The 13812-nt window shown below is 41.2% G+C and overlaps 1 protein-coding gene across 1 annotated transcript; it reads right to left on the bottom strand.

Moving 5' to 3' along the window:
- Positions 1-320: 320 nt before the first annotated feature.
- LOC136748942 (tropomyosin, muscle-like) lies at positions 321-2171 on the bottom strand. The gene is made up of 3 exons (XM_066702950.1): positions 2137-2171; positions 1117-1855; positions 321-479 (listed from the first exon to the last, which is right to left on the bottom strand). Exons 1-3 carry the CDS (start codon positions 2169-2171, stop codon positions 321-323), a joined length of 933 nt encoding a protein of 310 aa, XP_066559047.1.
- Between the last annotated feature and the right edge of the window lie 11641 nt (positions 2172-13812).

Below are 13812 nucleotides of genomic sequence, written 5' to 3'. Positions count from 1 at the left end.
CTAATAACCAGAGGCGGAGTCTGACTATGACGTACTGGAATGTGAGTTTTATTATCATTTTCTAAAGCAAAACTTCCATGTGAAGAAAACATTTGCAATCTATGAATATAAACCACTCCACATGTGCTTTGTATATTACCTTCCGTTTATTTTTCCTAAAGGCTTTTTGTTCCCAGCTAAACTGAATTAGGCCCTGAGAGAAAATGGGATTGGCAGGAAGCCATGTTCTACAAATGACAGTATTCTCAATGGGGGAAAGAACACAGGAAAGAGAAGGCCGACTAACAGGGCCTTTTGCACCCCGTAAAATCTGATTTAAATCATTTCACTTTACCCTTCATTCCATGATATGAAGAGGCCGGGCAGATGTTGGTCCATGTCCCCTCTTTTGTCAAGCGAGTGGAACTCTCTGTCCTGACTGGTTCAGAAAGGGCAACACGATGGAGGCTGGAAGCTGCCAATGACCCAGAATCTGCAGGCTAAAGAACAGCACCAATGAACGAGGGGACGTCTTATTCCTCAATCCGAGAATGGTGGCCTAAGACCATATGACAAAGCTCACACTCCAGAGGGTGAGGAAAAAGGGGAGTTTATGTTAAACTAATAAAGACACTGTTTATTTATTTTCATGCAGATAAACACAGACTTACAAGATCATTACTAAAATCCAAACCAAACATCTTAAAATAGTGCAAGAACAAAAGCATAAAAATAAACAGATGGTAAAGAAGTGAGGCAAAGTGAGATAGCATCTCAGTTAGCAAAGCAGTGTACCAAGCTCATCTCCAAGCCGTCAGGGTTGTAACCAAACTGGAATTCTCTCTGCTTTCCACAGCCTGGGTACCAGGACATGTCTATGATTAAATATGGGATATCACCCATTCATGAATAAGAACTACACTGGACTTTGGATTGTAATGATAGGTAAAGACCCTCCAAGACATCTAAAAGCGCCTTTCAATGCCTGGGGTGGGTGAAAAAACACATCTTCATGATGTAATGGGAATGTTGATACTTTGAGAAGATGTGGCAATAAACACTTCCCACTTCTTACACGGTTCTCCTGTGAAACACACTACAACTCTGAATGCGTATCTTAACAAAATATACCGTTACCTCCTTCATCAGCGAGATCCCTGCCTCCACTAGGCTCAGCCGTGCCTCTGCAGTCTCAGCCCTCTCCAACGCAGCCCTGATCCTCTCAGCCGCCGCGTCCATCCTGTCCTTGGCGGCTGTGAGCCTGTGTCCGCTCAGGGTGACGAGCTCCGCTGCCCTCGACGCCTGGCTGGCCGTGGCCTCCATCGCCTTCAAAGACCGCAGCACACTTTGCAAAGCGGACTCTCTGGATTCTCTGGCTTCCATCTCGAATGTATCTGCTTCCTCTAAAGGCTGCCCAACTTCAGCCGGGACCTTCACCTTCCTCTCTTCTCCTTCCTCCGCTTCTGGTAAGGCTGCGTTTTGTCCTGACACCTCAAGCTTCTCCCCGGTGGTTTTCAAGATGGCAGCCCCCGGCCCCTCTGGTGTCTTGCCTGTTGACTCCGCCTGGATGGCTTTTTGCTGAGCTTCCATTAACGATGCTTCCAGGCAGCATAATTGGCTCTGCATCTCTTCAATCCTTGCCTGAGCCTGCTTGAGCTTCCCCTCAGTTTCCACACACACCTGAGTCACCTGAGCAGTCTCTTCTTTGGCTTTGACTTTATCCTCCTCCGCTTTCAGAGCTCTCCACCAGTTCACGGCTGCTGACTTTTTAGCCTCTTTGGCTTCTTTCTCTGCCTCGGCCAGCCTTGCCTCCTGCTCAGCCAGATTCTCCTCGGCATCGTCCCTCAACACTGTCTGCAGCTCGAGCTCTCGTACTCTAAGATGACAATAAGAAGCTAATCATCTGAGACCACCGTTTGGTATTACAGATGCATTTATTTTAGGTGGACAGAGCATCAATATTACCCACCAGTAAAACGAAACATCATCCTCCTAAGAAAATCAAGTGCTACCTCGTAACCTTAAGGTTGGAGTGCTACAAGTAGAATACTCTTCCAGCGTTTATTTAATTGTAATTTTAAAAAATTAATTACTGAATTATTAAGACTCTTTCAATAGAAATGTCCAAAGTATTGTAACACTTGAAGTAAAACTCACATACACATTGGCCAGATGTTGCTTGGTGTCGGCATGTTGCTGCTGGCACTGGCAGTAGGCTCTTTCTAATCTTTCAATAACTTGATTCCTGCTCCCTTTAACTGTATCCTGAGAAGCAAATGTGAATAAGGTTACCATGAAGATATGTCATCACTAATCGGCCATCGGTATTTGTTTAGCATTTCCCCACAAAGCTTGGGATGCTGCCTTTACTGTATGCAAAAAAAGGTACAAGATATTCAAGATTATTTTCAAATGGAAATATGAAAAGGGGAACCAATGAGGAGTATGCCCCTTGTTTTATATTTTAATGTGATATAGTTTAGAGAGACTGAGAACAGATTGTGAGACACAAAACTGAGGTTGCTGAAAGGCTGCAGGGGATTGTGGCATAGCCAACCACTGGAATCAGTTCTTCTCAACAAGAGCTGCACTTCCTGACAGAAAGGGGTTAACCATGTAGTAACCTACATTCTAAATAAAGTTTCAAAGTGCACACATTAATATTACTTAAGAGTCACCCTTAGGCTTAATGTACAATTACGTACATTAAATGCATACCAACTATGAGAATCATCAGCAAAAAAAACTCTTCAGATATTACAGAATCAAATCCCGTACTGATGTATCTGTATACTAAATGACCAGCTATAATCAAAGACAGTTTAAGAGCCAAATTATTTTTTGGAGGAAATGTGGTGTTGACTAGAACATCTCCAGTATCTCCAGTAAATAGAGGCTCTCTCTTTCCCCAAAAGCAGAGCAGTGCTTTAATTTGATGGAGCATACATGTCTGACAACAGCATCAATACAAAATTGCTGATTACTGGAGAGTTATCCTGTCTTGTTTAGTTTTTTTATTGTTGGCAATGATGAGCACTGATTAAAGTAATATTACATGCTGCTGATAGACAGACTAGACAGACAGTCCCAGATAGACAGAGAGAGAGTCAGCACTGAAGGGTTTTACATTAAAGCCATACCATTCCCCAGTTAATTTTCCACCATATATCTAAACCATAAATCTCTACTTATAAAATTTAGTAACTCTTAATATGACTTCTGTGGCGTTTGTGTACACCTTACCATCTCTCCAGGCTCCATGTGAAACATTTTGCTGTGTTCCTGTGATTTGATCTTTAGAAAACCATCCCTCTGCATTGGTGAAGTCAACAGACCACATATAGGACTGTTCATGTCTTCAGTGCTCCCTACCTGGGGATAAACCGTCACAGCAGTACAATAAGAAAATCTAAATAAAAAAAAACAACTGTAAAAAGACCTTCATCGAGTCGAACAGGCTATGAATTAATGACAGGCTGTGACAGATGATATATGATATATGAAATATATGATGTTAAATATATGAATAATAATGTCTTATGTTATCCCACAAATTAGACATGCATTACACATGCAGCTGGTTTCACAGACCTTGATTCCTTGATAATTCTACCTAATATAACATTGGGTAGTCCAAGACTGGTGCTAATCTGGGTCTGTGAGATCAGCCCTTAGTGTAGATAATAGCGAGTGAGACAATAGCACGGGTGTAGCGTTGGAAGCATGGTCATATTTTGCGTGCACACACACTACCTGCTGGAGCTCCTGAATTTCTGACTGTAGGGAATGGCAGTGCAGGAGAGCGTCATATCTTCTCACAGGGACGGGACTCTGAAGGCTAACTGTGCATCTGTCAATGCAAACACCATGTTTATCTGCGCTGCAGTTTCACTCACACAAGCCCCGCCAGTACACTAAGAAAATAACAATATGTCACACTGTTACAGTGCAATACACTGAGCAAATAACACAATGTCTGCTAGGCATTACTGCAAAATAAAATATTAATATTTTATTATCCAAATGTGTGCATAATTTACTGCTGTTCATTTCCCCAAACCCACAGCTTTGCATTAGGGCATTCATATTGATGATATATATGGTGGGAGATTTACATATGGACAAAATGCCTACCTCAAAAGCTCCTGGCGTGCATTTTCTTGCAACCGCTTTAGTTCTGAATGCATCCCCTAAAGCATGCATCAAAGTGTATTATTATACAAAACAATCACTGCCATTATAAAAATACATGTACTAACATATATCAGATTATCTATATGAGCTCTAAAGTACTACAAACGTTGTCCACTACAAACAACTACATACTCAAAAACCACAATGACAAACCACACCTTGAAAAGACAAAAATGGGTCACATTTAATGTAATGAATGAACAATAATACCTCAATTATTTTATGGTTCTCCAGTCGGGAGACCTTTAGCTCTTGTATGAATACAGTTATCTGAAACAGAGAACAAGAAAACGGTACATTATGCAGCCTTCCCCATTTTCCTAATGAAGAAACAAGCCCATCTGTGCCCGTATATTCTCTTTCTGTACATGTGCACTGACCTCTGTGATTTCCCTATCCTTTTCCGCCAATAGGAGTTGTGTTTCATCGAGTTCCTTCTGTGAAATAATTGAAAATGCAGTGTTAATGTTGTGCTGTCCTGATTGCTTCATTTCCACTATAACATTGATACTTGTACACGCTTCAAGGCCATTGGCTCTCACCATCAATTCAGCTTTCATTTTCATCACTTTGCCAAGATGTGCTTCTCGACACACCTTCTCCTGAGTGAGTTTTTCATTCTGAAAACAGCGTACAACAACAATCCATGGCAATGTCCTTATTTTCACACCACATAACATCCTAGCTATATTTGATCATGTGCAATCTAATTATTCTGTACAATACTGAGTCATTAACAGCTAATTCCAAACAACACTAACAGACAAACTGCAATAGGAAATAAAAAGTAAGAAAGGTAAAAGTAAAATAAAAAGTTAAGGAAGGGCATTAATTTACAAACACAAGCATACCTCCTCTTCCAGTACTCGAATTTGGGCTTTTAAGCATTCATTTTCTTTCTTCTACATTGAAAAGAAATAGGTGATATAATCAGCAAATTGTCTTCTTACAGGTAGCAAAGACACACAGGGTCATTCTGTGCAAACTGTTTACAAATTATACTAAGCAAGTTCAAATAGTATAATGTGACGATACTGAAGAAGACAAACAACATGAAAGGAACACTGTGTATTTGTATGTAGACTTTAATTTAATGTCCTATTTTGCAGTCCTGTGAGCTGCAGGGGAAAATAAAAAGATTGTTTGCTTTCTCTGTACAAAACAACAGCCAACATTGCACATTTTCCACTTCTTAAAAAACTAAATAAGCAAAAAACAGTAAAGAATGTTATCTTGACTTGATATCTTTGACTATGTAAATGTATTTGTCCTGATGATAATGATATGGTGCCATCCCCTGGCCTAATACTATAACAACTTTGTTAAAACACAGATCATTAACATCTGATTTGAAGATGGACACAGAGACATATTTCAGCTCGTACCAGTTTGTTGCTATAACTCTGTAACCTGCAGTTTCGTTCCTGGCAGTCTTGTGCTGCTCTCCTGGCGTCGTCCAGCTCCTCTGACAGGGACTCTGCACTCAAAGCAGTGCGCTGAGCACTAACAACAGTGTAACATGTCACTCACTGCCACGTGTGTACACACCTTTCACATATATTATCCATATCTATATCTGTTTAGACATAGAATTATGTGGCTATGTTTCTGCCGTCTTCTGTATTATTTGTTTCCTCCACATTCTGTGCATTTCAGATATGCATGATATTGTATGGTAAATCTGTCATCCAAATCTTTTCTTATTGAGGGTTTTCTCAATTGCGCATTCATGCATTAATCATACAACTGGAAACCCCCCCTTTTTAGCCATACCTGGCTAGTTTGCTCTTCAGTCTGATGACTTCCTCTGTGAGCAGGAGGTTTGCGTCTTCACCCGCTTCCACGGCCTTCAGCAGGCTGCTGTTCTGTTCGCTCAGCTTGTGGTTTGCATGCTGCCAGTTTGCCACGGTGTTGACGAAGTCCCGTGACTCACTGGGAGAGAACAAGAAAGAAACATTCAATAACATTGACAATTAAATCCTTGAAAAATCTTAGGATTTAGATCCCTTGAAAATACCAGCGTCTGTCGTGGAGGACGTGTTAATATTGCACCCTTTCTTGGTTATACTCTCAAAGTGAATGTAAATGAACAATACAAAATGCAGTACTTACTAATAAAAGCCATGTTTCCCTTCTTGATATTCCGTTTCAAGTTCAGAAACAGAAAACTCATTCCCTAAAGGCAAGATTTTAGGTTAAAAAACAACTAAAGCAATAATTTAAAAACATCCATGTTCACTGTAGGAAAAGACATAAACAACCAAAACATCCACCACTTACCATTTGAAGACAGTTTGCGCTGGTTGTCTCCCAAATTCTGATAATCTTCAACCTCCATGCTAAGAAAATGGTACATATGTTAACTTGCTAGAAATAAAACTGAATGTTTTTCTAACGGTGTAAAACAAAAGTCTGAACCTTGGGGAGGAAAATGAAGAGAAATTAACAGAAAACAAATCTTGTTTAGGTCATTTTGAGGTTGGCCAGTTAGTTTACAGTCTGATTCCACTAATGGCTGAAGGCTGTTATTACAAACAGGTGCCATTTACAACTTTGAATCCCCATCGTAGAACAACTTTACAATTTCAAGACAGCAAAGGGTTAACACGGTGATTTGGCAGCGGGTTCTGGAACGGTGGAACGAGATTCTTACTGATCCTGGCTGCACTGGGAAATCCACCTCCTCATCGTCACGTGAAAAGTGTTCCTGCTCACAGAGACGCCCAGTCTGTCGGGGTCGAGCATGTCGTACAGTTTCGACAGTCTCCCTCGCTCTGGGCTTTGGGCTGTCATGTTCTGCAAGTACTGCATAACAGTTGATGCTAGCACTTCTCCTATGGAAAATAAGAAGGGATCACGCTCGAGCTACAGATTTGCAACTGTCGTGTTAACCCTTTCAAACGACAAAAGCAGAGTCGATTTCACAATTACCTTTGCCCATGGTGTCGCATGCCTCAAAAGTTATATTTAATAAGTAATCTTCAGATAAGGCATGGGTGTCTTTTGCCTCTTCACCGAAATCCTCTGAGGCACAGCCGGTCGAGCTGCAAACTAGGGGAGCATAACAATTGTACAGGTTTGCTTTTGAATGCAATCTGGTTTCACAACAGAAATGAAACTGCGCTTGATGGTACACTTCATGAAAATAAAATGGAAGTGTTGGGAGTGGAGTAACTGGATTTGAAACTGATTTGTGTGCAACCACTGAATTAAACAGATTTAAAAATAACTATTTGTATAATTGCTAAGGCGTAAACTGAATTTTGAAACATCAGTGAGGGTTTGACTTACTTCCACTGCTGTCTACCTGGTGGTTATGTTCAGGTGGATTGAAAGTGGATTCTTCAGTAGATGCTGCAGTGGGACACTCTGACACAGGGGCAGTCCCAGGCCAATTACTGTCAGCAGGCATGGATCTGGGGCTAGTTAACGGGCTGTAGGCCATACAGTCTAAAGCCTGGCATTCCTGTAGGCCGAACGGAGACTTGTCTGGAGGACGGCCGCTACCTCCGTTCAGTCTGTTCTGTGAAGCCATGACCTTTCCGAGTCTCTTTCAAATAGAAAAACAGTTATCTGTTATGAGTTCAAACCTTGCTTTATCCACTTGTGCACCATTTAAGCAGACACACCAACATAATCAGACAGAGGATAAAACCAGTCTACATGTCTAACAAAAATAAATCCACCTGACAACAATAACTCTTATCAGCTAAAAATGTATTTATGAATAAAAGGAGCAATACTTTCCCGACAAAGAATGCTACTGTTCCAGATCCCTACCTTTACTGTATACTTACATCCATGGGAGATTTGTTTTTAAGGTCAGAGTGCCTTCGAGCTGCAGTGTGGCTTCCTGCTTTTCATATTGCTCTTTCTTCCCATTCACCAAAGTGAAACTCATCTATCTAGTGGACTGTCATATGTTATGAAGAAACTCTACCCTGCCCCAGGACCATATCTGAGGCTGTGTAAAAAGCAACTGTAAAAACTTATCATCAGTGAGCACAAAGCAGTGTACAAAGGTTTTTTAAGTAATTAAAGGGTAACCATGTCCACATGATCAGCAACGTTTTTCGCATAAGGATGCACCACCACAAGATGAAATGTACAGTAATGAATTAAAGATAACATTGTTAATGAAAGGTTAAAAATAATTAGTCTTACCTGCTTTACTCTGTTTTATGCTGACAGATCTTGAAGACAGACAAAACCCAACTACTGCATTTCAAGTCACTTTCAGAGAAGGATATCTGCCCTATTTTTAGATCGTACTATCAGCCTAACACATTGAGGTTTAATGGCTGTAACAGTGCTGTTTTCAGAAACCGTGAAGAAGCTGTTGATTCCACTGATCTTGTCAGAATATAGCTTTTCCCTGTTTTGTTTACTCACTTGCACTTCAAAACCAGATGACATGAACAGCCCCCTTTGCTACGAGCTGTCATGAATTGCACTATTCTCCTCGAAGGAATTAGCATGCAATTTATGCACAGACCATGGAACAATATTCCTGTAATATATGATTGTAATTAACTTCATTCTGCAGTTTAGCACATCAAATGTTTCAGGTTTTTCAGTAATCAGACTTCCTCTTTTTTCCTCTCTCTCTCTTACAAATTGTCAACTCTGAAACAAACACCTAAAATGGTGGCTTCCGACATTTTTAAAATCTGTGGAGTATATTATGCTATTCTTTAGGTCTCCTGATATTTAAAATAAAAAGTGAAGGGTTCTAACAATTGCCCTTTGTTATGAGATAACAAACCAGGTGGCTCATTCACAGGTTGCACACTATGACAACTATCACCTACTAGCCCTTACCTGTTCTGAAAAAGAAGACAACAAATATCTGGGACACAGTCTCTGTCTCACACACACACAAATGATTATGTCAAAGCCTTTGAATGTTTATGATAAGAAAAACATATCATCCTATTATTAAATGGGTTGAAGTTGATGTGAAAATTATTTAAAACATTGATACAAGAAGACATTTTAAAACAATTATGAATGACATGCCTTCATGGCTTGAAAGTAAAATCGAGTTTTTAATATCACTTTTAAGAAAATAGCCAAACGGGACAAAATGACGTAAAATTGCATCCGGGCTTAATTACCAGACTAAAATAATGCATAAAGGTAGGGATCGCAATGGTTTTAAAAAATACAATAAAATTAACCTTGTTTTGTTTATTATTAAGATGTTTACGTAACTTAATTTTCTACATTTATTTTATTATTATTTTTATTTATTTATTTATTTATTCAAAAATTGCGTCTCATCCCTACAAAGATGGCGGTCAAAACACGTGTTTCGCTGTTCTTCCGGGCAGCGCCAGTGGACCAATGGGAAGAGGCGGCACCGGAGGGGTGTGTCTGCAGGTCCGCAGTTCTGCGCAGATCTGCGCTTCTCCACCAATGGGTGGTAGTGATGGCAGATTCTTTTCAGAGACTCGGTTCGTTTGATTCATTTCGCTCGCTGATCCAGTCCACAGTGCAGCCGGATCAGGACGGGTTATATAGACTTGAACCGGAAAGAACGAGTTTTCACTGCACAGCACAAAAGCCAGGAAAAGTCTATATTTGACTGGATTAAGTTCAATACAGTTGTGTCAAATATATATTTAAAATCCTGTAGATAACAATTTGAAGCATTAACATTTTTATCCAACACGATTAATCGAAATGTAATATATTGTTTTATGAATATCGTTAAATGTCTTACGCATAGATGTATCTCAATTATTATTATTATCAATAATAATAATACTAATTTGGTCATTTTGTTGATTTAACTCAAGATGACGTATTAATAACAATTTGTGCAGCATGTTTTATGTGTATACAACATTACAAAAACAGACCTCATAGTGATTTATTGTATTAGTTTATTTGTTTGGCAGACGCACATTATGTACAGTATATATTATTGCATAAACGTCTAATCTCATTTTCTGACAGTAGCACTCTATACTCGCTCTGGCTGATGTAACTGACGCCATTTTGGCTCATACAGAGTTATTTCTTATGCACTAAGCAAGAGGGAATTTGGCACCAGCATGGCACATACGGTCTACAGTTTCATAACTCAACGACTCGCCAGGGTGACGGAACCGCCGGACTGAGTCAGAGTCACTGAAGGAGATGCGATGGCGCCGCTGCCGCTCACAGCGAGTCAACAGAGCCGAGTCCCGCGTCACAGAGCCGAGTCCCCTCGGCCACCAGAACGAGTCGCTCAAACAGAACGACTCGTTCGCGAACTGCACGTCACAGAAGAAAGATCCGCCCGGAGCAGCGCTGTGCGATCTGCCACGTGGTTTGTGTAGATCGGAGATCAGAGACGCTTGTCTGAGTTGCTCTGCATGTGGACGGTTGGCCGATTTACAAATTTGCATTTAATAAGTTTAGATTTATGCAAAATCATTTAATTTGAACTATCTCCATTTTAATCGAAAAATGTTTGTAAGTGGGTTTAAAACAAACTAAAAACCCATATAAACCCCTCGCATGAGTGTCTGCCGGCTCTGCGCTGTGAGCCCCGGCTGCTGGAGTCACTAACAGACTGAGAAACGGGCAAAAGGGCTCAAAATGGACGGGCGCGCCTCCTATTTTCACTTATAGCAAACATATCTCAGAGGTTTGGCCAAAAACAACTGTCAACATGTAATATAGACAAACACGCGAATCTGTCATATAAGTGTCTGCTTGGTGCTGATTGATTTACCTTTTGAAAACATGAGGTAAAGGGAATTAATGTGATTTATTTGTATTTCTACTGAACCATTTATCTAGCACCAACACACCCATTTTGGTGAAACTCTGTACTTTACATTGAGTGGCAGTGTATGGGTCCAATCACAGGGGTTCACGGAGACTTTTGCCTTAAAGAAGCGGAGCGACCGAAATCTTCGGTGCCGCCTGGCGGAACAAAGGGCTCCTGCATCAGGACGGGGTTTGTAAGTTGCCGGTGGAAGTGGCATAAAACCAAAGCAGAACAAGATCACGTTTGCAATGAGGGTTTAGTGAAGCTCAGAGCTGAAGGAAACTGGGCTGTCGGTTCAGTTGAACCCGGGCAGCTGCTCGCCTGCAGCAGCTGTCAGACACGGGGGTCCTTTTCTAGAGCCGGTTGATACTGAAGCACAAATCTCATCTAAACTCATCGAAGAAGAATTCCACAGAATTGCAGGTATCAGTCTAAGCAATAATTAATGTATTAAGTGTGAAGCTTTGAGACTTGAAGCACTAATCAGTTAATTTGATGTATTTTAGGGTTTCCAGGTGTGATTGGCTGCATAGATGCACTCATATTCCTATCACAGCTCCTTCAGTAAATGAAGGAGATTATGTGAATAGGAAGTCTTTCCACAGCATTAATGCACAGGTAGGCCTAAATAGTAGCCTTTAGCTTTCCAAGTGAAAGTTACTTCTCAATACACCTCCTGCAGCTGATTACTGCTCTTCACTGTGAAGATCATACGTGATGCAGCCACATCAGCAGCAACGTGGAAGCAAAGTGGCCTGGCTCTGTGCTTGACTCGCGAATTTGTACACTGAGAGCTGGATTTGCCTGTGGTGAGTTTATATAGCTATATCCTATTATACTCAATATTTTGTTTCCTCCTATTGCATCTGAAAATGTAAACTGTATCCTTGTATTATCATAGGAGAGTTCTATGCAGAGGCGTACGATACGCCCCCGCTGTGATGTAGGGGCCTCACCCCCCCTAAAAAAAAAAAAAAGATAAATCAAGAAAATTTGGAAAGTAATCGCACTCCGTTCCTGGCGCTCTCACCAGAGAAAACACTGTCAGCACCCCCCCCAGCTCTTATCAGATCGCCACTGGTTGTTTTGCAATCGAGCTCCTATATCATTTGGGTGGACCCGCGCACCGATCAAGGGGGTGGAAGAGTGCTCCGGCCTTGCAGGGGGGCCACCAAAATTTCCCCTACGCCACTGGTTCGATGGTACACAGGGTACCCCTGCCAGCCCTATTTGCTGACCCCTTCCCCTGATCCTGAGCCCGGCCCGCAGCAACGCTATAACTTGGCTCACTGCAGGACACGAGCCAGGGTAGAGATGAGCATCGGGATGCTCAAGGCCTGGTTCCAGTGCCTTCGTAGGCTCAGGGTCACCCCAGAAAGGGCATGTGACATGATTGTGGCATGTATGAGAACAATGTCCTACTCAGCCAGTGACCGATCCTGATAACGACCCTGGCCACCCCGCTGACGCACGAGACGGAAGAGCAGTCAGAGATGCAATATGCTACCTTCATTTCTGATTGACCCATCACCTCCCCAGTGTCAAATAAAGACAATATGCCTTTCTTTTCAGGAAGTCTTCTTTATTTCCTTCAAGTACAAATGTAGTAAAGTAGGTAATATTTTTTATGTTGTTCAAACAAGTAAAATCACCCACCTGTGTGCACCTCACCAACCTTTAACTGATGTTCCAGCAGCTGTATTTCTATTTCTGTCTTTTGCATCTGCAGCCTTATGTGGTCCATTTCTAAACTACATTTAGACTACTACAGTTTGCTTCTCTAAGTACACCTTGTACAGCTGTTCCACAGGGAGCTATAGGAACACAAAAAAATGACTGAATTTCACAGTGCCAGGTCTACTTAGTTTCATTGTAAGTCATGGGCCAATGCTGAACAACATCTTACTGAGGTAAGTTGTGCTGTGGAGGTGGATGGACCCTCTTCCTCACTGTAATTTCCAGCATTGTCTGTTAAGAGAAAAAGAAGGTGCAAGTTTTAGTATGGTACAACACTATCATCAACTGTTAATGTTATTTGTAAGGTTTGAACCTCAATAGGCCTCTCTGTGGCAGCTGCCAAGGTGTCTTCCTCATCCTCCTGTAATGAAAATTATAAATTTTAACCCATTATGAAAACTCTGTGGAGTATTAAGAGAACATACAACTGCATGGAGGTCTGTAATGGCAGAAGGCTCCACCGGACAGATTACTCCATCAGTAACTGGTAGAAGATTAAGATTAGACAGTTAAATTATAACTTTACCCAGAAAAGTGCCACTCCTAATTTGAATTTTGTTTTTACAACAGTGTGCAGGCCCCATCACAATTTTTCAAGTATATAACTCTGAGTCACCATAAAATAGATGTGTGAAGGACAACTAAGAATCAAAAAGTAACAGCAGTCAATTACAAATAATTGTACCACTACAAGATCAGTGTGCCAAGTTGTGTCTGAGATGGATGGGGAGGCGTCACTGAGCTAACATTGGCAAAAGGGTGAATGTATCATTAATTTGAATAACTAACCTCTTATGTAGGCCCTTGTGTGCTGGGGGGTGGTTGGGTCAGATGAGCTCCTACAGAGATGCCTTCAGCAATAGGTTACCACTGTTTTGACTGAGGGCCATCTCTTCAGCCTCTGTGAGTGGTGGTGGTGGTGGTGGTGGACCCCCACCTGTTTTTCGGCCCTCAGCCTTTTTTCTATTGGCTATAATGGAGGTCAAATTTGAACATGTCCAGTAAGCACACATTTGGAGACTTGTCTGTATAAAGGCATTTAGGTGTTACTTTCAAATAGACAATATAAAATACTGTCAGTGTTGGGATGACTGAAAAGTGTCCTTTTTTTTGCTTAGAAAATTACTACTTAAATATGT

The sequence above is a fragment of the Amia ocellicauda genome, chromosome 4, assembly GCF_036373705.1.
Source record: "Amia ocellicauda isolate fAmiCal2 chromosome 4, fAmiCal2.hap1, whole genome shotgun sequence".
Classification (NCBI taxonomy): Eukaryota; Metazoa; Chordata; class Actinopteri; order Amiiformes; family Amiidae; genus Amia; species Amia ocellicauda.
Note: the sequence above shows the minus strand (reverse complement) of the source record. Positions and strands in the feature narration are given on the sequence as shown.

Coding starts and splice junctions, on each gene's coding strand:
- LOC136748942 (XM_066702950.1), bottom strand. CDS start 2,171: ATGCCGACACCAAGCAACATCTGGCCAATGTGTAT. Junction 1,856..2,136: donor AACATCTGGCCAATGTGTAT/GTGAGTTTTACT, acceptor TTGTCATCTTAG/AGTACGAGAGCTCGAGCTGC. Junction 480..1,116: donor GGATCTCGCTGATGAAGGAG/GTAACGGTATAT, acceptor GCTGTTCTTTAG/CCTGCAGATTCTGGGTCATT.